This window comes from Salvelinus namaycush, chromosome 13 (assembly GCF_016432855.1).
Source record: "Salvelinus namaycush isolate Seneca chromosome 13, SaNama_1.0, whole genome shotgun sequence".
NCBI classification, from domain to species: Eukaryota; Metazoa; Chordata; class Actinopteri; order Salmoniformes; family Salmonidae; genus Salvelinus; species Salvelinus namaycush.
In genome coordinates this window covers 13,803,989-13,827,506 of record NC_052319.1, presented here as the reverse complement: position 1 = coordinate 13,827,506, position 23,518 = coordinate 13,803,989, and the positions used below count along the sequence as shown (strand labels likewise).

General features: G+C 37.3%; 5 protein-coding genes across 5 annotated transcripts; all 5 read right to left on the bottom strand.

Annotated features, from left to right (window-relative positions):
- Nucleotides 1–19: 19 nt before the first annotated feature.
- LOC120057878 (homeobox protein Hox-D9a-like) lies at nucleotides 20–1,574 on the bottom strand. The gene is made up of 2 exons (XM_039006354.1): nucleotides 909–1,574; nucleotides 20–606 (listed from the first exon to the last, which is right to left on the bottom strand). The coding sequence occupies exons 1-2, from the start codon at nucleotides 1,465–1,467 to the stop codon at nucleotides 362–364; spliced, it is 804 nt and encodes a 267-aa protein (XP_038862282.1). The 5' UTR covers nucleotides 1,468–1,574; the 3' UTR covers nucleotides 20–361.
- Nucleotides 1,575–4,354: 2,780 nt separating this feature from the next.
- Nucleotides 4,355–6,350, bottom strand: LOC120057877 (homeobox protein Hox-D10a-like). The gene is made up of 2 exons (XM_039006353.1): nucleotides 5,475–6,350; nucleotides 4,355–4,743 (listed from the first exon to the last, which is right to left on the bottom strand). The coding sequence occupies exons 1-2, from the start codon at nucleotides 6,208–6,210 to the stop codon at nucleotides 4,469–4,471; spliced, it is 1,011 nt and encodes a 336-aa protein (XP_038862281.1). The 5' UTR covers nucleotides 6,211–6,350; the 3' UTR covers nucleotides 4,355–4,468.
- A 4,376-nt stretch (nucleotides 6,351–10,726) lies between these two features.
- Nucleotides 10,727–12,304, bottom strand: hoxd11a (homeobox D11a). Its single transcript, XM_039006352.1, has 2 exons — nucleotides 11,686–12,304; nucleotides 10,727–11,017 (listed from the first exon to the last, which is right to left on the bottom strand). Exons 1-2 carry the CDS (start codon nucleotides 12,302–12,304, stop codon nucleotides 10,785–10,787), a joined length of 852 nt encoding a protein of 283 aa, XP_038862280.1. The 3' UTR covers nucleotides 10,727–10,784.
- Nucleotides 12,305–16,788: 4,484 nt separating this feature from the next.
- LOC120057875 (homeobox protein Hox-D12a-like) lies at nucleotides 16,789–18,089 on the bottom strand. Its single transcript, XM_039006351.1, has 2 exons — nucleotides 17,486–18,089; nucleotides 16,789–17,259 (listed from the first exon to the last, which is right to left on the bottom strand). The coding sequence occupies exons 1-2, from the start codon at nucleotides 18,054–18,056 to the stop codon at nucleotides 17,021–17,023; spliced, it is 810 nt and encodes a 269-aa protein (XP_038862279.1). The 5' UTR covers nucleotides 18,057–18,089; the 3' UTR covers nucleotides 16,789–17,020.
- A 3,287-nt stretch (nucleotides 18,090–21,376) lies between these two features.
- LOC120058006 (homeobox protein Hox-D13-like) lies at nucleotides 21,377–22,551 on the bottom strand. The gene is made up of 2 exons (XM_039006491.1): nucleotides 21,963–22,551; nucleotides 21,377–21,636 (listed from the first exon to the last, which is right to left on the bottom strand). The coding sequence occupies exons 1-2, from the start codon at nucleotides 22,549–22,551 to the stop codon at nucleotides 21,377–21,379; spliced, it is 849 nt and encodes a 282-aa protein (XP_038862419.1).
- Nucleotides 22,552–23,518: the final 967 nt, after the last annotated feature.

Sequence of the window (23,518 nt, the reverse complement as noted above, 5' to 3'; positions counted from 1 at the left end):
CAATTTGCGTGAGGATTCTTTCACCGAAATATAAGCATAAATGCAACTTCTTAAAACATTCGATTTTTTCTAAAAGGCTACACGACTAAGAAAACTATATACGCAAGCATATTATTCCCTGGTCTCATTTTGGGCATAAATACTCGAGCTCGGGTTAATCAATGGAGTAATTCGTTTAAGACTCAACATTACTTTGATTAAAACAAAAAAGAAAGACAGCATATTTCCGGGCATGTTGAGTCAACCTTTCCATTTGGTACATCAACACAAAAATGCATAGCTTAAGCTCCAACCAAGGTTTTATTCTAAGTAATCACAACAATATGATACATCAAAAGGCGAGGGACTACACCCAGTCTAGTTATAAGTGATCCTTACTGCCTCTCTCTCTGTTCATCTTTTTCATTTTCATTCTTCTGTTCTGGAACCAGATTTTGACCTGCCTTTCAGTTAAATTGAGAATTCGAGCAACTTCGTATCGTCGATCTCGTGTCAAATACATGTTGAAGAGGAATTCTTTTTCCAGTTCTAGTGTCTGATATTTTGTGTATGGACATCGCTTCTTCCTTGTTGAACGTGCATGAATCCAGTTTGCTGCAGGGTTGTCTGGAGAAGAGAGGGGACAAAGTTGAAACTCACATGAGAATAAGCAGGAAAACTAAATAAAATAGCAAATACAAGCATCGGAATTTAATTAAATACTGTATATTTGTACAAAAGACTGAATTTGTGGATCGAATTATTATCACACTTTTGTGTTAAATACCCACTTTACAGCAGTGGGTAGTTTTATTCGGCCCGTGGTTATGAGCTAGACACTTTTATAGGTTAGTAAAACCTCCAGTTTTACACACCCAGCTCCTACAGTTCTTACGGTTGTAAATCAAGGGGCAATTCCGTTTACTTACTTGGGTCAAGTTGTTGTTGTTGTTGCTTCTCTTCTTTAGGCTCGCTGTGACTCGACATATCACTGCCAACGCTCTCTTTGGTTACTTTTTCTGGGCATTCGGATACTCCACATGCGTAATCAGGGCCAGGGTCGACCACCGGAGTCTCTGTCTCAAAAGTGGCACTCTCAGTCCTTTTCGGTGGTAAACTTTCGGGCTTGGTTCCATAATGCCGACTGTTAGAGTGAAACCCGGAGAAAGAAACGTTAGAAATTGGGTCTATCCAGGACCGAACATATCTGCTGTCTGCTGCGGAGAGATGGGACTGGTGGACGTAAGGATGGTAAATCCCTGACACTGCGGCAGTGGACTGCGTGTGAACAGAGGACCAAGACCCTGGGAAAACGGCTGACTTGGGTGCAAAACTGCAGGAGGAAAAATCTGCATTGTCCCCAACACCTGATGGCCTTGAGGTCGTAGTGTGCGGACCCTGGATAAAACGCGCCCCGTACACATCCTCCACTTCATGCCCCATTATAGAGTCCACATAATAGTTACTTAGAGTGCTACTGGTCGACATTTTTGGATCCCTTCGTAGTCATATAAAAGGTTACACTGTTACGGAAACCTTCCCTCTGAACAATCATAGTATTTTTCCTGGCTTAATCTTCAGGGATTGGTTACATGAATCACGTGATCATATTTACCAATACAGTGAGTAAATCAGTCCGCTGGTAACGGTAGGCCTATCTTTAATTTGCCTATTTATTCAAGAGTGCCAATAAAACCAAATGTTTGAGGAGAAAAAATGTAAAACCTTAAGAAATGCTGTGTTTCTGGGCCTTTTGAATGTGCATACGGTTGAGGGCGGTGCCGGACTATTTTTTTTTACGTCAACAGATTAATACACACATTTATTTCACAACCACCACTCAACATTGATGCCACAGCATATTATGCATGTAAACTCTTACAAGATATCGTCATAAGGTATGTCATACACTCAATGCTTGTAAAACATTTTATAGACTTCTAAGTTGTAAGTCCTCGTAAAATAAATGTAATAACATGCTGTAAAATAACGAGACACCATTTCCGCACCGACTCTGTTTTGGAATTGTTAGTTTTTATTAAACGAGGAGTCACTTTCACTAGTTTGGTTGGTCTTGTAAGTTTGAATCAGGAAGTATTATTTGTATACAAATTGTATGTATCTAGAGGAGAGCCATAGGCCTAATGCTTTTATGATCAATAAAATCTTTATGAGGTGCGTTTGATTATACATTAATGTGCCCTTAATAAAACGGACTCTTGGCGCAACAAAGTGGATCTGTGCAGAGTAATGTCTAAAAATCTAGATTTAAGAGGGCCTTTTAGGTTTTCTTACTTTTGAGAACACATAACTTCTTGATTAGGCTATTAGTCGACGACTCACCCCAAGAGCATTGGAACTAGCCTACTTTTTGCAAACTCCCATCAAGACACATATACAATGAATAGGCCTAGAAACTTAAATAAAATCCATAAACCGATTTATTTAAAATCCATGGTCAGGATGGAGCAAAAACAACGAGCAAGAAGGAACAGAACCACACTGGTGAGCTGCCAATGAATTTGTGCTTGAACGTCATTAGGTCCATACACGCTATAGGGACCCGCTTCGTCAGCGTTAACTCGAGAGACATAGCATATTATAGGTCTTGTTATAAGACAGTATAAGGGCTCACATATGCTTATAACACGTTATAGAGCATTAGCCTATACCTGGATGCTTTAAGTAAAGTGTTACCAAATGAATGATGCGGCCAAGACGACCAATGTTAAATAAAACCATACAATCGTTGTTGTTGGTGGTGGTGGTGTGTGTGTGTGTGTGTGTGTGTGTGCGTTTCAGCATTCATTCATCTGGACATGAGGGGGTGATGTGTGAGTAAAAGTGAAGCAGAGGAAAGCGGAAAATAGAAGTACCGAGTTCAAATAGTCTGCACAGATAAAGAGCTATAAACTTGGGTTGGACTGTACACAGTGGCTGAAGACACGTCTACTACTGGGCAAACTAATATGCTATTATAAGCCTACAAAACAAGACAAAACATCTCATGACGTTTAACTGCATCAACATCAGCAACATTTTGAATCATGACAGAATGTTGCGGCAATATTTTATTTCAATTATTACTGTTTTTAATCATAAGTAAACATTATTGTACGCTATATATATATGATCAGAGCCTTATATTTAGGTGGTATGGAAACATAACCGTTTTGATCAAAAGAGCTATTTAAATAGGCTATTGTTATAGACCTATCCCTCCACACACTTAGAATGAATTGTTCTATATAGAAACCCTAATGAACCGTTTTTCTAAGAGTGTAGCGCCTTTATAGTAGCATGTATCCAGACGCCAATGGCTGTTTTGTAGGTTGATTAGGAACCTTCCCAGATCCGTGTAAATATCGTAACATGTTAGCTACATAGCTATATAGGGCATTATTGGATATTAGTCTTATTTTTGTGTATTTGAATAGAAGTAAGTATAAATGTGTATTTTGTGTATTTGAATAAGTTTTACAGTCCACGAACGCCAATTAGATACCTTATTCACAATCAACAGCTAAAATTACTTAACTTTACAGGCTAACGTTCCTTTTTCATTTCAGTCAAGTTGCTGAAAGCTAATTGAAAATAGTCCTAATAACTAATTCATGATAAATATAATAATTAAAAAATAATTCAATAGATAATAACTTTAGGCCTTATAAGATCATTTGAAAATAGCCGGGGCGAAATTATGTTGAGTATAGCTTAACGCTAAAATTGAGATGCTTCATATTGGGACCCTGCACACAAGCCTAAAGATAAAAGACTTATATCGTTATTAGACTTGTTTTTCTCTTACTTTTCATTTACTTTGATTCTAGCACGATAACAATTTGAAGCTACGGATCAGTCCCTATTAATTTTAACGGAACTGAAAGAACGTTAGGGCCTATAGTATACCAATTCCAGAAATAGTGCTCTACTTTACTTTAATTTATTTCTTACACATCTGCCTTGATGAAAAAGCCTTGTCTTACTGCAAAACAAAACACTGAAATAAGAAATGACATTTGACAATCAATTTATTGCAGGATACATGCCACAAACATGCATAAGATGTACACCCATTTACATTGCTCACCACATTTATAATACAGAAACGTTTATAAGATTACTTACGATTCAGCTGACGGTTTGCGCTTAACTCTTAAACGAATGTTTAACTATTCAACCACTATTAATGTGCTTTCATGTCCGAAAAAAAAGATCTTACAAACAATTCACCGTGACTTCCTTAGACTCAATCAAACCAAACAGTCCAATAATGAATACCTACTATATTTTAATAATTTAAGATCTAGCCTCCTGTACCCTGTGATGAAACATTCAAAATACACAATGCGTCACAATGTAAATGAGACAAAAATAGCAATTACAGTCACAGTTTCAGTGAAAAAAAAAAAAAACAAGTCCAATGCTGCCACAGCACTACTTTGAAGAGAGAGGAAAAGGACAATAAAACAAGCATTTGTAAGCATGCTCACGAAAAGGTGAGATTTGAGGTAAGTTCCCGAATTCGGTTTTCCCTGCTCATTTTCTTGAGCTTCATCCTGCGGTTTTGAAACCAGATCTTGACTTGCCTGTCGGTGAGGTTGACGCCTTTACTGATCTCTAGACGGCGCTCTCGAGTCAGGTACATGTTGAATAAAAACTCCTTTTCCAATTCCAGCGTCTGGTGCTTTGTGTAGGGGCATCTTTTCTTCCTTCCACTTTTTGCAGTCAACCAATTGCTCGTTGGAGGGTCAGTTTTGCTGTCTGAAATGAAATCAAACCAACAAATGTTTTAACATGGCAAAATATGAAACTATCACAAATATGTTTTCACTAGTCAAACAGCTCTGGTCAGAATGATAGAACGCTTCAATTATATTGATTTAGTTTTAGCCTGTATGAGTATTATTGGTTAGTAGTCGTACTCTGCTACTACCATGTTGAAATATTACAGGCTGTAAACTATAACTAACAACACCTGCTCTAAATTACACGACTGAGTTTTTAGACCAAAGTAATATTTGACATGCATATTAGGCATACTGATGAAATCCACTACAGTACACATTTGTTAGAGCCTGGAGTATTTCTGTATTATAATTTCGGGGGAAATTGATAATCACAACACTGAGGATGAAGATACAAAACAGACTACAAGCCTTATGTCTACTAGATGTTAATAATATGGATTACACTTCAATAAATAAATACACTTTTCCCAAATAACATTTACCCAACTATAAAATGGAATCTTCTGTTTTGCTACAATCAACAAAGAAACACATACATTATAAATATAGAAAAATATAGAAGAGAATAGACCTCAATGCAAATATGTGCGAGTCGAACAGTTTCCTGTAGCATTTTACTGCAACCTGAGTAAGGCTCTCATTAAACATTACGACTTTAGGGCTGTTTGTGTTTTATATTGGCTTTTATGATGCTGGAGCGTTCATATTACACCATGACACGATTCATCCCTGTATTGTACCTACCTTTCGCTTCCTTCTTTGGCAACTCTGGGCTGGAGACTGAAGCTTCAGTGGAGCAATTCTTCTCCTCCTGCGCGCTCGACTTTGGATCCGGGCTTTCCGCGGGGATGGGTGTCCTGCTGATCTCCCGGTTATGCGGTATATCAGCCGTTTTCTTTTCCACTTCGACAAAGGAAGACAACTGCGGTTTGGGAGTAATTCTGTTGAGCTGCATCAATGTGGTGTTTGGACTCGTCATCTCGTGGCCATAGTCCTGGTGTTTCCCACTCGCGTAAGTTTGGCTCAGTCTGAAATAGCCCGGAACAGGGATCTCGGGGCCATCAACTGAACACGATTCGGGGATTATATTAGAATATACAGGGACATCGGACGAGTTGACCTTTGCTATCTTGTCTGAATACATGCAGTAATTACTCTCCTCCTTAATGTTTTGTGAAAATGTGCAATTGGGCATCTGGTTGGATGGTTGCTCTATTCTGCAAGATCTATTCGGATCTGTCCAGTTATCAATTTGAGGTATGTAAGAGTGGACATTCATGCCCATATTTTGGTGGTTGACGTCCCCTCGTTTACCGAGAGACGGCAGGAGTCCACAGGTTTGCATTCCATAAGTTCCCATTTCTGCACCGGACGGCATGTACATGTTGCTGCTGGAGTAAAAACTGTCTGTTCTGCAAGCGCCAATCAACGAATCAACTAAAAACGTATTTGCAGCAGGAGAGCTGTTGGGAAAGGACATTTTTGGAGAAGTTTTAAAAAGGAGAGAGATGTTCTTTGTAGGCTGACATATCTAGCACAACAATCTCCGTGTTGCTCAGGATGCCTCTCTACCACATGACAAGCTCACCAATGAAATTTGAAAATGGCCTTGAGACGCAGCCTCTTTTCCCATCACATGGACGAATTGACTCATGACTGGGAGGCAGACGTGGTCAACAGCGACACCTAGAACACGGACTTGAAATTGATTCCAAGACTGACAAAGGACATCTTGAATATTTAGCCTGTTCTCTTTGCTTGGCATGAAACAAAATCAAAGCTGATGTGCATGGTCTTAACCTGAAAATAATGTACAGTTGCATCAAGCTCCAATGCCCATACCTTGACCACTTTGAACACCTTTAACACAATTTAAGTTCACGACTAATAGGTAATCTACTCACTTTTATAGGCTATAGAACTACTAAAGCCAATGCTTTGACATTAACTAAAATAATGACGGTGTAGTGATCGAAATCTAATCCTAACTGAAAAGAAAAATCAATTTACAGGAGGTAATTAAACAATTACAACCAAAATTAAAAGCAAATATGGCTATTATAGGCCTATATTTTTTTTTTGTCATTGGATTCTTAATTAAACAGCGTTTGGTTTAAGTAGGATGTTATTCTCTAAACATGAAAATACAAGGAAAGCCTACACAGAGGTGATATCGATTACCCGGTTCTAATTTTTTCAGAACAATTGTAATAGCCTTTGAATGCCTGCTCTGGGTATGGCGCACTTAGTTTCTTTGTGACCTATATGACGGAATAGGAAACTAATGCGTTTTAATAACAATCCACTACAGCGCTAAACATACACCTATTCTCAATTCATCATCTCACATCGGTTTAGCAGGTCCACGTTTTCAAATAGGTAGATGATGTGGATTTTTTACCCAGAGAAATAGCAATGAATGAACAAATCAACAAGTATACATAAACCGATTATTTGCTGAATAAGACTACTAATTGTATTTAGAGGATGCCATTAATGACACGCTGAATAGGCCTACCTCAATGAGCCAAGTTTGTGCACGTAGATTTACTAAAGAAAATAAATATGGGAGGAAAATATCAGCCTATAGATTATATCTAATAGGCTATATATTTATATGTGGCATATGTACATTTGTTTCATGATGTTTCTTTAAATTTAAGCATCGATTTTTGTAAATGAACCTATGATAGCCTTACATACCTGTAAATGAACCCAAATACATGCACGCGTAAGGGGAGCATTGTTTTTTAAACATGATTTCAACAATGAGAGCGCGAGTGCACATCCAAGGACGTCCAAAACAGCATAGCCCTACGTCTGAAGCTTAACCTTCAAGGTTGTAGGCCAAAACAATGCTTCAGGTCAACCCTAATATGAAGATGCTTCAGAAACACGTTTGAGAAATCTAACATATAAGCTCGATCGAAAGAAGAGTGAGAAAGATGACAATATAAGGAATTAATTAGAAGTGCGATATATAGGCTGCTTCAATATATGTCTAAATGAACAATAGCCTCAAATAGAATTTGCTCTCCAAAATATTTCTGAAGTTATAAATGTCCTATACGGATATACATGCCAAATGGTCAATTACGCAAAAAATGCAGACATACAATATGCTTCTATTAAACGTAGAAAATGAAAAAATCACGTTTTAGGACACGTTACGAATTCACCAGTGTGCCATGTGTTGTTTTTACCTTCAGGAATACAACATCAAAACCATCCAGGTGTTCTGACCGTGATTATAGGGCCTTTAATAATTCAGCAAATAATTCAGTAAAATATAAAAACCCATGGTCTATTCAACATCTTAGGTTTACACATCCCATTTTAAATCATCCTTTTACCCTATCAGGTAACATCGGTTGAAATGATTAGACAACATATTTACTAGATAAGGCTTAACGGCCGTCCAAATCAAAATACCTAGTTTAATGCATCGATAATGCACACGATAATTTCAGTCTAACCAGGGTTGATTGAGGAATCCAGATAGGTCATGTGCCTTATTCCATCATTTAACAAGTATTTAATTACTTTAGGGTTTAATTGGAATGGAAACTAAGTTTAACCCAGCAACATTTCAAGTCATGTCCAATATATGCCAGGGTTAAGTTTAACTTGGTGTCTTCTATAGGCCTATGATATACAAATCCACATAGTTAAGGCTACTGTTTAATCCACTTTAAAATGGTGGCGTTAGGAACAGTGATGGTGCCCCTTTGATTGCAATGCATGGAATGCATGAACGAAACAAAGTCTGCTTGGGCTATTGTGTTTTTAATTTTTTTAAATGAAGCTACGTTTACCAGAAGGAAGCCAAATCAAAAAAGACAGCCAGATCACCGAACGTATGCTATGTTCTATCACCAAACCACAAACAAGAACATTTACAAGCCTTTCAATAATATTCCAGACCACAGCTGTAATTCAACCTATGTGTGTTTTCATGAACAAACTCAGACCGAAACTTGCTACACGTCTGCCCTCGTGTGGTTAGAATAGGAACGAGCAGTTACCATGTCTGCACAATGTTTTTTCCCAACTAGGCCTATTTATTGAACCAAAAACCCAATAAAAATGTTCAATCAAAAGACTGACTGATATGTGTGTGTTTGTGACTTATTTCCTACAGCTAGGAACACAATTCGAATGATCAGATACACTAACATGTCCAACATGGCATGCCTATTAGACCACATAGGCCTACATTTTTCATCGAAAAGAAAATCATTGCGCGATGCTATAAGTGAAAAAACCTTGGTCACAGAAATATTTAGGCTTATTTAGGATGACACACTGGTCGACTGCACTACTGCAGTGCACTGCCTTACTTTGTTAAATTCTAACACACGAGGGACCTATCCGTGGATTCGAATTAAACCCTTGATTATGACACATATTTTTGGTTTCAGTGTTGTTACTTAAGCTAAACTATATTATACTCTTGTAAGACTGTCGAAGTCGTGCGTAATGCTACCACATCAGAAGATTGCGGATGATTTCATGAATATTGCATAAAGGCTAAATGTAATGCAACATCTTAATTGGTTAGTATGTAGAAGACAGTTATCAACTTCAAACAAGAAACTGTATCCCTGTATCTGCTTACTTTTCATAAAGGAAAACTCACTGCTTCGCAGCCATATTGGAATTCTACTGCAATGCAGATATCATTCAGAAGGCGTCGTTTCTCAAGACATCAGCCCAAAGGCGCCTATAGCCTAGTTATTCAAAAAAAAAGTGATAGGGGACGACATTGACGTTATACGGGAAATTCAAAGGCAGGAAAGAACATTTATTAATTCAATTAACAATAGGCTATTTGATACAAATAATTAAAACAATTATAATAAATACACCACTTTTTTTTAAAGCTGCCAAATCAAATCATAGGCCTTGTTACGTATGGGTTTTCTTCGCTTTCATGGTCTTGCCAATTGAAGTTAAATATGAAAAATATATACTATAAAGACTTATATAAAGTAATAGATAATTTTGGTCGTGTACATTTTGCGTTCCTTTAAACTCAATAGCCTGACAAGTAAACAGTAGCCTACTGCATTCTTCTCGACTATTTTGGGGTAGGACCGCATTTGGAGTGGCCAGAGGGTCCAATAGCCCCCAATTTAGACATTTACAGCTAGTTTTTAGTATACTGTCTAGACGGTTCAAGGTTTAGAAAACCGCCTAAGTGTAAGACAAAATAAAGGGAATAAAAGGTCTAGTCTAAACTTTGAAGTTGAAGCAAGTAAGAGGCGCTACTGCTTGGCTACAATAACAGGAAATTCGCTGTATAGTCCTGTGGCCTACTGATATAACTACTAGTGCCAGTGCAATTGGTCCTTTACAAATATATCAGATTGCTTTGACAAGAGCATCCCTATAGTGGAGTATTAAAAACCTTGTTGAATTGTATGAAATTATGCATAACTTTTTTTTGATGCCAAATGTGGATCCTGACCAAAGTTATACGAAATTAGTTCGTTGTGATTGCAATTATATGAGGTAACGCATAACTACATTTGCCATGTTTACTTTATTTTGATATCACATAACCACAATATACATCACATGCGTCTACTAAATGCATACACAATTCTACTATTATAAATTACTTATTGTAGTCTACTTGATTGATTAATCTACTCAAAGTACGCGTTGCTTACTGCAATATTTTAGAATCCACCAAACGCCACCATGTAAACTTAAATAAATAAAAAAGATATGCATAGCCTAGAGATTATAATTAATTAGTATAATGATATACAAATGGACATTATGACGAGGTCTCCTGGATGATTTCTTCACTGGATTGAATCTTATTTTAAATAACAGGATTCATGTGTTCATTGAGGTAAGTATTTAAGTGGCAGATGCCAAGAGCCTTGCATAGATAGATCCAGCCTGTTTGCAATGTTCATTATGCTGTGCGGTGTTTCACCTTCTGTTGTTTTGATAGATTATGAGATGTCCCCCCCAAAAAACAACTCTTTATTCAATATGTTGTGAAGCATTTAGCAACTATTGACTCCAAATGCGTAGGGTTCAGAATAAGGGATTCCCAGTGAAATACTGAAGCCGGTCCCGGTTGAGCTTTTTCTCTTTCATTCTTCTGTTCTGGAACCAAATCTTCACTTGTCGATCTGTCAGGTTTAACATCCTTGACAACTGGAGCCGCTTCTCCTTGTTTATGTACACATTGAAAAAGAATTCTCGTTCAAGTTCTCGGATCTGGTATTTGGAGTAGGGGCATCTCTTTTTTCTGGACTTTGAAGAACCTAAACAAAGACAAAACACTTTATTTACGACAAATATGTAGTACAATGTAGTTCAGATCAAAGTTGGCTCAATGTTAGTCAGTAAAGAACATAATTAACAAGTTAGCCGAGTAAAAAGATGATCGTCCCGCATGCATCCACAAACACACAAGCAGATATGCTCGTGCACGCGCGAGTGAGCGCGCGCACACACACACACACACACACATTTTGAGTCCATGTCTGTCCTACACGGTTATTCTCGAAGTTATAGGTAAACCATTATTATGCAGCCAAAGACAACCTCTTCCCATAGCCTAGGCCTATAGCCTACGTAGGCTCTCCTCTATCTCGAATATTGCAGCATTGCCTACCTCTCTGTTTATATAATTATTTTATTACTTTGTAAATGCATTGTCATAAACAAATAGGCCTAATAAACATGCTTGCATTGTAATTTACACTATGCAAGCGAATCAGAGAACTTTAATTAATTCAGAAAACACAACACATCAGAAATATTGCAGTACAGCTCACCTAAACTGTCTTCCCATCGTAAATATTTTAACAACAGAAAAGTAAATCTTATTGGGGTATATAAAACCTTTGCATGCTTATAAAGGGGCACATAAAATCGGACCGACAAAAGTAGTGGACTTACTATAACCCCATTTAATGCTTGTACCTACTTGGGCCGTTGTTCTTGTCCCCAGCGCAGTTTGATATCGAATAATCATCTTCGTCCATGTCCTCAGTTGGGTCTCGTTTAGACTCCTCAGATGTAGGCCTATCTGAAGTCTGTTTATTACACGCAGCATCTCCGGGGAGACTGGAGTGTGTCTTTTGTTTTGAGTCGTCAGGGTTGGGCTTCTCAGAGTTAACAGTCTCTAAGAACTGATCGAACCCTTGTGGAAGAACCCCATTTCGGCCGACATTTGTGAAGAAATTGCATGGCGAGCTCGTACCGCCGTGATGGCCGTACAAGGAATCATTTTTGAATATCATTTCCGCCCTGTTCGACGACTGGATTAAGTCTCGGTGCATTATCTCGTCCGTTGAGTAGTAAGAAGCGTAATTGCCCCTGTAATGCCATTTGTTTGAGTGATCCAGTCCATAGTCTCTGAAAGACACTTCTCGAACAGGTTGGACTTGAGCTATGTTGGAAGAATAAGGAAAATTTATTTGACACGAAGTAGTCTGGGGTAAAAACGAGGAGACTGAAGAAAAATCAGGCGCCGAAACGTAATATGTACAACTCGGTAAATACATATTTGACGCACAGTTGCCACGCTCATCGTACTCCGCCATCTCTCCCCTTCACCCTTTTGCTATAGCGAAATAGAATTGGCAGCTTGAGTGTGTTAAACTTTGTCTATCTATTGCACCATAGGCGCGTGGAAAGGACCCGCGAGGGAGAAAAAATCGGAAACGTAGGCTGACGTGCAATTCATCTTTATCGATTCTCGAGGTAATTGTGTCATGTGATCCGGTTAAGGAATTACCATATATCAATATCAGTCATTAAGAACTGTCTAGAGCAACTCATGTGAGCGCACACGACAGTTCATTGGTTGCCTGGATTCAGAAGCAACTCCTATGTGGATCTGCGCTACCCTCCGAAATAGACATTACTAAACAATCCCTGAGATATTTAATCAATGGGTTATTGCAATAGAATTCGAGTTATAGAATGGCAAACTCACAACTTTGTATGTATTCCATGCAAGCCCTATATGTGCGCACTATTATGAAAGTATGACATTTATGCATCATGGTAGTTGAATACATATTAAGAAATACTTGTAGTTGACCTCCCCTTGGAGTCCAAGTTAAAGGGCACAGAATGTTCCCTCGTGCACAGTCTACTTCGCATCCAAAACTATACTCACAAATTTAACATTAGCCTACAATTACGCACAAGTTACGCGCGTAATAACTTGGACGGATAGATAAAACAAAAGTACATTTTTAACGCTCGTGCCTCAACAATACAAACAAATGCACAAAATGCACCAAAACAATCTTCACAAACCTAATCTCAAATTATATTACATAATCCACATAGGATACCAAAAACACAGAAAAGGTGAAAGGTAGAAAAGAAAAACATGAAGAGAACGAAAACAAGAAAGAGAGACATATAAAGACAACTTAATTATAGAGAAAGATTAGGACTATGTGGGGGAAATATACTTTTCTGATTTCAACATCAACTATATTTTGACTCGCTTCCATTATATTTCCAGGCCCTATATTTTCTCCGAGCATTCATATTTTTTGTATTTTCCGATTTCAAAAACATCCAGGCCTGACAAAGGGATACATGGAAATTCTTTACCTGGTTGTTCGCCCCAAATCCAGAATCGTTCATTTTCCTCGTACATATGTAATTAGTGGTTCTCCGGATAAGATCTTCCAAAATGTAAATTAAAAATAGAAGCGTCATCAGCATGATTGGCTGCAGGAAGGCTTTGCACTGCCAAGTACAAAACATCTCTGCTGGCTTTGACCGTCTGCGGTCTGAGACGATGTGCACCAAGCAATCACCAATAACGTCGGCACTCAAATCATTTTATTGCACAGACAAAAGGAAGTGTTCTAGTTTAAGTGTATCTTGTAGCTGTTGGAGGAAAAACACTATGGTGGGTGGCGATTACTTTGTGCTTTAGACATTTTGAAACCGTGGCCTGAGATATGTCTAGCCTACTTTCAACACTATTTTAGAAGATAGTCTACAGGAGTTTAATTTTCAAGTTACACCATTTTTCACTTTATAGAAATACATATGCCTATTAAATAATATAAATAACGTGAAAGGGAAGTAAACAGTATAGCATTCACCATAGCAAATCCCTAACTAATTAGATCTGTAATTGTGGGCCCAACGTCCCATGTTCTATTACATCCCTAGTATTATTTGCACGGATAAAAATCTACACACAAAAAAATCTACGTTTCTTTCGACAGGAACACAATACAGAATTATTTTTGGGGGGCACTAAAAGTAACAAGTTATATATTTAGATCCTCAAACCCACAGGAAAAGCATAGTAGGCTATAGCATATATAAATAACCCTGCGTGCAACCCTGAAAACAATAATAACACATGATGTTTGAGCGTTGCTGTTTGGACTGAAAAACTTGGCCCAAATGCAAATGTTTTTGTAATGACACGTTTTCCCCTCAGTCTCCCCGAAATGCGTTTAGCTCGTGTTATTTTTCTATATAGTGTACTACAGTGAAATATTCTCAATCTTAAACACACAATGAATGTGAAAAAACACTTGATTATATTATCATTATTTCTATTAATCTTCCAGTGAAAAATAAACCGTGAAACACACGAGTTAATACAATGTTAAAAAGTAATTACGCACAAATTACCCAGAAATAATTCCCAAAAACTAGGAGCTACACAAAGAGCAGAGAGTACTGTACATGCTACCCATGTACTAACTATATCAAAACAACATTATCTAGTCCTATACTACCAACAGTAGCATAATGCAAAATAAATTGCATTGGCAATGAGTACAGGTTGGTTGACAACGCAACAATGAGTAACCTGCAAAACGGTCCTTGTAGACAAAATGGGCGATTTGGGCCTTGTTTTCACGCCCGTCTCATGCGGATGTGTCATCAAATAGATAGATTCCTTCTTGCAAATACCACGTCTTTAAAGCACACAAAAACAAAAATAATTAGATTGTTGTTGTTTTCATGCCAAAATGAGTTTGAGTGCGTATTTTGCAACGCAAGATTACACACTAACTTGACCTTAACTTTGTTTTGGCGCCCTCCTATCTTGAGAGCATGAGCAGACGTCATCTGGCAGAGTTCTCATAAAAATACCTTGCTGGACCAAAAAGCCACTCCATTCCCCTTTGATCGCTTTAAAACAATGGGATTGTAAACTAGCAAATATAATTTCAGAGTCATAAGGTAAATAACGGAACATTAACAACAAATGTTTAGCTATAGGCCATTCTGAAGCACTTCAAGCGCTTGTGTGCTTTGGGAATAATGGTAGATTTTTTCTAACAGTTAGGCCTATAGCCTCCTGCGTCCCTGATAGCCAACCAGAGATGACAATATATCCAGTGATGTAAAGCACTTAAGTAAAAATACTTTAAAGTACTAATTAAGTAGTATCTTTACTTTACTATGTATATTTTTGACCACTTTTACTCTGCCTCATTCCTAAAAAAATTATGTAGGTTTTACTCCATACATTTTCCCCAACACTCAAAAGCAGTACTTACATTTCGAATGCTTTGAAGGATCTGACATGGCAGAATCTTTAAAAACAAATGCTTAATTTGTAGATGATGTCTGAGTTTTTAAGTGTGCCCCTGGCTATAAATAAATTAGAAAAACAAGAAAATCGTCCCATCTGGTTTCCTTAATATAAGGAATTTGAAATTATTTATACTTTTACTTTTGAAAGTTAAGTATATTTTAGCAATTTCATTAACTTTTTATACTTAAGTAGGCTATATTTAAAACCAAAAGTCTACTTAGAATTTTACTCAAGTAGTATTGTACTGGGGGACTTTCCCTTGGGTCATTTTCTATTGAGGTATCTTTACTTTTACTCAAGTATGACAAATTGGTATTTTTTCCACCACTGAATATATCCTACAAGTTACGCCCTCTAAAACCCCCAAACCATTTATACATTTAACAATCAATGAATTCATGTAAGGTAGGCTATTAAATTGAATATTTACAAGCAAACAAAACGGTAAAGATCATAGGCTAAGGAGTGAGAGCGATCATATTCAGTAAGTAGTCAATTCCTGTAGGTCTGTTTAGGAATAGCCTAGCCTGTATGTGTCGATGTGCCGCTTGAATAAATAGATAATACAAACATGTAATCGTAGCAGTAGGTACTGCGGTATACTAAGTGGAATCCACATAGGCCTAACTATGCAGTAAATTATACCCTACGTGTACGTGCTGGACAGATATGATGGAATAGCACCACAAGTGTTATAGTGGCATTTTGAGCAATGTATGTAGCCTCAAATGTCAACACAAATGTGCACATGTACCTGCATGTACATGTACACCAAGTCGTCATGGAATTGTATGCATTGATGTAAAATATGTAGCTTTTCGATATAACGTCGATACCAATATCACACATGATATGTGCCAGTAAACTGTTCTAATTATTCATAAACTGGACCCCCAATGCAGTTATAGGCCTACAGAGAATACTAGAGCCACCCAAGCGCTTTGAATGCAGCAGAAAAATGGAGGCTGCATTATGCACCATTACGCAAACTCAAACACACCAAAAAATAAGACAAAAACACATTTATTGTATTGAATTAGATAGACATGCAAACACATTTAAAAAAAAAAATCAAAAACACATTTCATGGTTCATTTTTCCACCGACAAAACACGAACTTGAGCTTGGACGAGCAATTGTGAAGGCCTAGTAGCAGGACTGATCACAGATATGAGTAATATACATTTCTAACCATATAATCATTGTGTATTTCGTCAATACAATAAGCCTACATAACTTATACATGTATTAAGATTCAATTATAAATAACATTCATGTCCCAGAAACAAATCAAATAAATGAACGCTTGCATAGCTTACCTATATTAAAAACAATCATCCATTGACATTACCATACCTTATTATACGCTCAGATATAGTGTGTGAGTCGTTGAATAAAATCATTAGGCCAAGAAGTATCCTATTGACCTAAATCGCATGCTTTACAAACACTCAAACACAAGTTCAATACGTGACTTTCAGAAAATAAATAATGCTTTCTTCATCACCAACTAACTAATAATACAAGGCCAAAAGTAACAACAATTCACAAGCTCAGTTGTTTGTATAACCATCCAAAATATACAATAAATCGTTCTTAAAATAAAAAAAAATGATAGGCCTATAACTATATTGCCAAGATCAGTGGCTCAGGACAGAGGTTTGAAGTGGCTGCGCTTGTCTGAACCGAAGCCACACGAGGTCATTATCAAGACCCAAGGCTGTCAGTACATGGAAAATGCATGGTCACGCATCATCAGCCTCTTCTTTTTCATTCTGCGGTTCTGAAACCATATTTTGACTTGTTGATCACTCAAGTCCAGTCTTTCAGAGAGTTCCTTCCTTTTTTGCCTGTTTATGAACTCGTTCATCATATATTCGTTCTCAAGTTCAGCGAGCTGTGGCTTTGTGTATGGTTTTCTCTTTTTTCTGGGTTTCACTTGTGAAGAGCACCAGGGTGCATCTGGAGAAAGAAAAAAAACAGTCCTTAGCAACTTGTGGATACACTTGTGGATCTCCCACACTTGGTAAGAAAATATATATATATATTTTCGAGAATACAGAAGCATGCAGGCATGGTCTGCAATTATCACTGTGTAAACATCAAATATAACAAAACAAGAACTATGATTTGGAGGTGAAATAAATAGTCTCGACATACAGTTTAGAAACCGTTAGAAGTATCTTACCATGAGAAAATGACGCCCTGGCACCTGCATTACTTGAAGATGGTTGAATTGTGGGAATTGAATGGGCCGACTGCTTGAAGCCGGCGGCACTTGCCTGGTTGGTGGGATTCAGTTCGTGTTGTGCACCGGAATTATGGGACCGTCTGTCCAAGTTCGAAAATTCATATTTCGAGCTACCGAAATTGATAACTCCATGTTCACCAGAAAAGGCCTGCGCATGTCTAGCAGGTTCTTCTGGCTTGTGGTTTACATCCTGAAAGTAGTATTTATTGGACTCGTCAAGTGGTCCCTTGTTGTGGTTGTTGGGATTAGTATTTACAGGCACTGAATTGGATAGAAACGGCGGAGAGTAGCCACTGAAGGCGCGGCTCTGAGGCGGAGATGTGCACGAACTTGGGGAAGTCCACGGGAGCGAGCACACCTCTCGCCTGTTGTAGGAAATCTGATGCAGCCCAGAGAGATGAGCTCCATTGCCCCGCAGGTTGGAAAAATATAACGACTCCGGGGTAGGAAAATTCAACAGAGAACCAACATAGCCAGAATTCAGAAGATTGCGCTCACACATTTCCATGGAGCTCTCTCAAACGCTTCTTACAACCCTTTTTAGAGACTCCTAATGAATAAAGGGAAGGTAATTGTTGATTTGCTCATACAGTGTCACGTGATATGCAAAACATGTTGTTCAGTCCCACCCTTGGCCTTAATACTGCAAGGCAAGATATTCCACAAGGTAATGTTATGCAAGAGTAAAATAAAAAATGCATAGCCTTATATGAGAAATACAAATGAGAGTGTTATTCTCGTAGAGAAATTATATACAGAATCGTCAAATGGAAAGGTGTTGGTTAGATGTCTCTATCAAAATCAAAGAGACCGTTTTCAATGCCAATATATTATTATAAGGTACTGTTGCTAGGTTTCTGAACTATGATGATACTGATTATTGTTATAATTGAAAAACAATTGGCTATATGTTCAATGCAAGACAATGTAATTTACGCAAAACATGCTCAAGTTGAGAGATAATATAGCTAGCCAGGCTGGTTTATGTGAGGTGACTAAGATTTAGCTACAATTATAAGGCAGCAGTGTAAAAAAAAAAAACATTTCTATAAAATAACCAAGATTAACATAGACATATGGATAGTTTTCTGTGAAGGCTATTCCTAAAACTATCTATAGGGCTCACAAGTCATTGACGATTGACAGACAGGTATGGTTGCTACAAGTCCAATAACCACCACTATATTATAGGCTATGCAGTATTATTTTTTTCATACAATCTCAAAGCAATAATACTAATCCTACTAACGAACGATTCTTCCCCTATTCACAACTCATGGATATAGGTCTACACATACCCCTCTACAGTTTAGTAACAGTTTAGTGTATAGAAAAGTAACACAAAAAAATAGGCCTGCAATGTTAAAACAAAACGGTAGCCTCGCATAGGCCTACCTTTAAATGAATTGCTTCTGAGAAGACCATAGTATGATAACGAACGAATAACTATATTGGAAATAATAATAGATAGCCTACTATACTCTTATTTAGCCTACCCTTTGTGCCATCTGAAAAATACAAATTATGTTTGGGCCTATACGCTATGATTCATTTTTTATAAATAAAAAATTATATGAACGGATTTTTTGTTCACACTTTTAAATAATAGGCTATTATCTCTTGACAATATAGCCTACAGTAAAGACATTTCCCCTTTTTATACTTTTAATTTACAACCCTGGTTATAAATATGTAAGCAACTGGATTAGACTAGCCTACATAAATATATATATTTTTATCAATTTCACAAGATAAATTACTAGCTTCCTGATTCCTTTAATATCGATATTAGCATAGCATACTCTAAACAATTGTTTTCATACTGGCCTTTGACACATATCTAGATCAGTCATCTTACCTAGGCTAACTAATACTTATCCTTTAGTTTTCCCAGCAAAGCTAGACAGTCAGGAACTTCGGACTCGAGAAATGACATTTGTAAACGCTCCGTCTCCGGAAAGAAAGGCGACAGCGTGGCCTCCCATCTTTTACGAGTCTAGTAAATTTAAGAATACCCTAAAACGACGTTCTTTTTAGCCACTCATAGAAACTGAGGACCAAAATATATCGTACGCATATTGCAAAAGCCAACGTTTTACTGAAAGCGTTTCATATTGGTATAGTTCAAGGTCAATGTCCAGAGAGCTCAGATTAAGCAAAAACAAGTCCAAGTGCATGTTTGGTGTAGTTTCTTGGCAGAGGCGATTGTTCACTGATTAAAACAAAGAATCGCCTCTGATGTCCTTTCTTGAAAGATAATGCATGCAACTTTTGATGTGGGTGGATCCCTCCGTAAGATAATAGCCAACAGCACTAAAACTTAAGTTCAGACGTATGTTTTATATGAACTCATGTCGTTTTCTGTGCCTCCGTGGGTGGGTAAATGTTGCGCTCACACCAAATGGTAGGTTGTTATATTTTCATAAAAGATGTCCCCAAACCGACTATGATTTTTCAGCATATAGAATATAACGATTTTCAATCAACTTTGTTCATTTTATTCGCAATAAAATTGTTTTTCAATTCAGTTATTTGTTTTAAAGAAAATCCCTCTTGTGGAGAAATTGCGTGCTGAAACCAGTAGATGGCGAAACAAGTCCATGAATAGTTGCAATTGTATCATTCATTCCTTTGAGTGAGAGCATAGTATTTACAATAGGTCAGAATGAAAATGTATATAAAATTGTCATAAACAATGATTATGAAAATGTTTTGATTGATTGATAGATTAGATTGATATAGACCTTAAGCCTACCTATTGATAAACACCCGCAGTTCTAGTGGAATTATGGAATTGGTTCCCTCGCGATGGCCTACATACCGATATGACTTTCTCTTAGAACCTATATAGTAGCCTATGTGTAATTAATAAGACCTGATTGTAAACATTCAGCTAATTCTGCGTGGTGGAAATGTCTCCTTTGAGTTGAATGTTTGCTTTATATCCGTTACACAACATTCTCGTCGACAAATAAAATATTACTATATATTTGAAATGATATGATCAAATACGGGCCTAATCGCACAACTTTAAGTAGGCTTACGTGCAAGTATATAGGCCTATAGGACTGCATACCCTCACAGCCACATTGCTAAAATTGGAATGTTGTTAGACCATATACATGACAAGCACACTTAGTGTTTAAGAACGGACTTGATACGTCTTAGAAATATGAGGAAAAAAACAATGATTGTCGGGAAATTATTATATTTTATTGGCCCAATCATACCTAATTCACCATTTTCTTTGGCAAACATATTTTACCTTATCAACACAAATGTACGTAATTGTAGGACTAAATGTGTGGTCACTTTTTCGAACAAGCTTTGACCTTGAAACAAATGTATCCATAACGGAGATTCTCCATTGAGAATGCTTATTAGTCCAGGACTAGCACTGTCAATGGAGAATCTCCATTGAGAATCACTGTCAATAGAGATTCTACATTAAGAATGTTTTTTTTGTCCAGGACTAGGCTTAATCTTTGTCTGGGGAAACGGACCCCAAATGTAGACTAATCTTTAAAATACATATAGGTGATATGATATTCTTACAATACACTTGGAATTTGACCTACATAACCCAACCCAGGCCTATAATTTCAACAAAAAAAGTTTAAATAAAGAGCAGGAAAAATATTTTTTCAAAATTGCACAAATACAAATTCAACATCAGAATATATGATATAATATAGCTCTAAACAATTGACAGCAGCTCAGTCTATCAGTCAGCACACATTATAACACACGAATATAAATATTTACCAAAATATTGTGAGACTAATACCTGAGACAATTCAGCATTTCATAAATGGTGAAATTAAAAAATCAAGAGAAAGTTTCAAGGTCTCTATCTTTTGATATAAGCTTCTTGTTTTTGACACGACGATTTTGAAACCATATTGTTACTTGTCTCTCAGACAAGTTGGTGGAAGAAGCTATCCGTTGTCTTTTCTCCTTGGTAATAAACTTGCAAATGGTGTACTCTCGTTCAAGTTCCTTGAGCTGTAGTTTCGTGTAGGGCACCCGTTTCTTCCTCCCACGTCCGTATGAAGTGCAGACATCTGGCTGGTTCATTACTGCTTCCTCTACACAAGTATGGAACAAGAAGACAGTTCATGTTTCGAGAAGACGAAAACAAATGACCACTAAACGTAATTTACAGTTAATAGTGTGGTCTTTATGTGTAGGACGTTTTCTGACATTTTTTTTTTTACATAGGCTACGTAAAGTTACATCGAAAGTCATAATATTTGATTCGCAGTTTTTTTTCTCAGGCTAATGCATAGACTTTGTTTATTATTCTTCTGGATTCCTCGGTTGGGCTAAACTGAACAAGTCAATTAAAAACAGACTAAAATTCAAGTGGGTGAAATAATAGTTCAAAGAAGAGGTTACAGAAGATATAACCTACCTGTGAGGGATGACTTCCAGAATTGCGAGCCTTGCTTCTGTTCTCTGGCATAATACAGCGGATTGCTCCAACTATTAGCCCAGTTCAATTGCTGATAGTCCTCATGCCTCGGATCTCCAGGACCAGCCCTTGTCACAACAGGTACATCAATGTATCCAGAGATTATCGGGTAAAGACCCGTGTAGCCTTGGTAAACATTTCCAACGTCTTTCAGTCTGGACTGCATTTCACTGCAGTGTATGTTGGAACTTGAAAACCCGGAGAAATGCATTGGTTTATCTGATGAGTGTCCAGATAGAGACGCCTGAGAAGTTGGTTTCATCACACCCTGTTGGAATAGATTGCTGTCGGGGATTGTGAAACCATAACAACTGCTCCCCAAATGACAGTCAAATGTGAGTGACGTATTTCTGGCAATTGTAGAAAGAGGTGAATATGGTTTAAGAGATTCTAAGCCAAAAGAGTTTGGTTTGTCCGAAATTGTGTATACCGTTACTCCTGGTACAGACCGGCTTGGGTTAGTCCTGGGAGCAGAGGAATAAAAACATCTGCGATGGACAGAAGGGATATTATCTCCCAAACCCTCCATTTCAGTTTGACGAACTGCCAATGCAACTTTTCTCGGTGAAAACCTCACATAGTCCCCTCAGATCCAGAACATATTGCTTTGCAGTGCATGAATGCAAAGCAAGGATGAATACAAATAACCCTTTCGTTTTTTTGTTGCCTGACATTACAGAACTGTGACAACTAAATGTGGTTGGTCGGTTGCTTTCACGTGACATGCAAATATATATTGTGGTTTTGTTTTGGGCAAGAATGTTTGTAAAATATAGGAGAATGTTAAACATATAACAGCATACGCAGGATTCCAAGATGATCAATGAAAGAAAAAAACGTCAATACATTTGAATATCAAATAGGCAATGCTTATAGCGTCAAAAAAATTCTTCTTAACAACGGTTTTGTTAACAAATATAACAATAGCCAATGTTTTTGTATCAATGTCAGCTTTTATTTCACTGAAAATATAGGCCTACAATTCCATTTATAATGTTATAGTTGCCAACTCCTGATATTTTCCCACGGGTGAACCAATCCAATCATTTTCAAGGGTGAAATAAATCCTAAATTGAACAAAAGAACAAAACCAGAACAGAAAAAACTGACATTATTATCTGACAACGCATATCTGTATACATATGCCCACTTGTTAAACATGCAGGGAGGAGTCTACATTTGAAAACTGTTGCAGGCTTTGTATCGACTTCCTTAGTTATTCTTGAAATGTTTATATCAACATATTTGCATGTAATTATAATGAGAAACGTCACTATGGTATATTCAAAATAATTCCATAATTTAGCAATATAGGACTTAACACCTTTTTAACTTCGTGTTAAATACAATTAATGATTGTTATAGGCTACAATGATCACATATAGGCCTTCACATTTTTTACCACTAATAATATATGTTTAAAGTGGCTATTGGATGTAGTTTTCTTTCGTTGGGGGTAGTTTTCTCCTACTCCACAAACCATGGTGCCAACATTT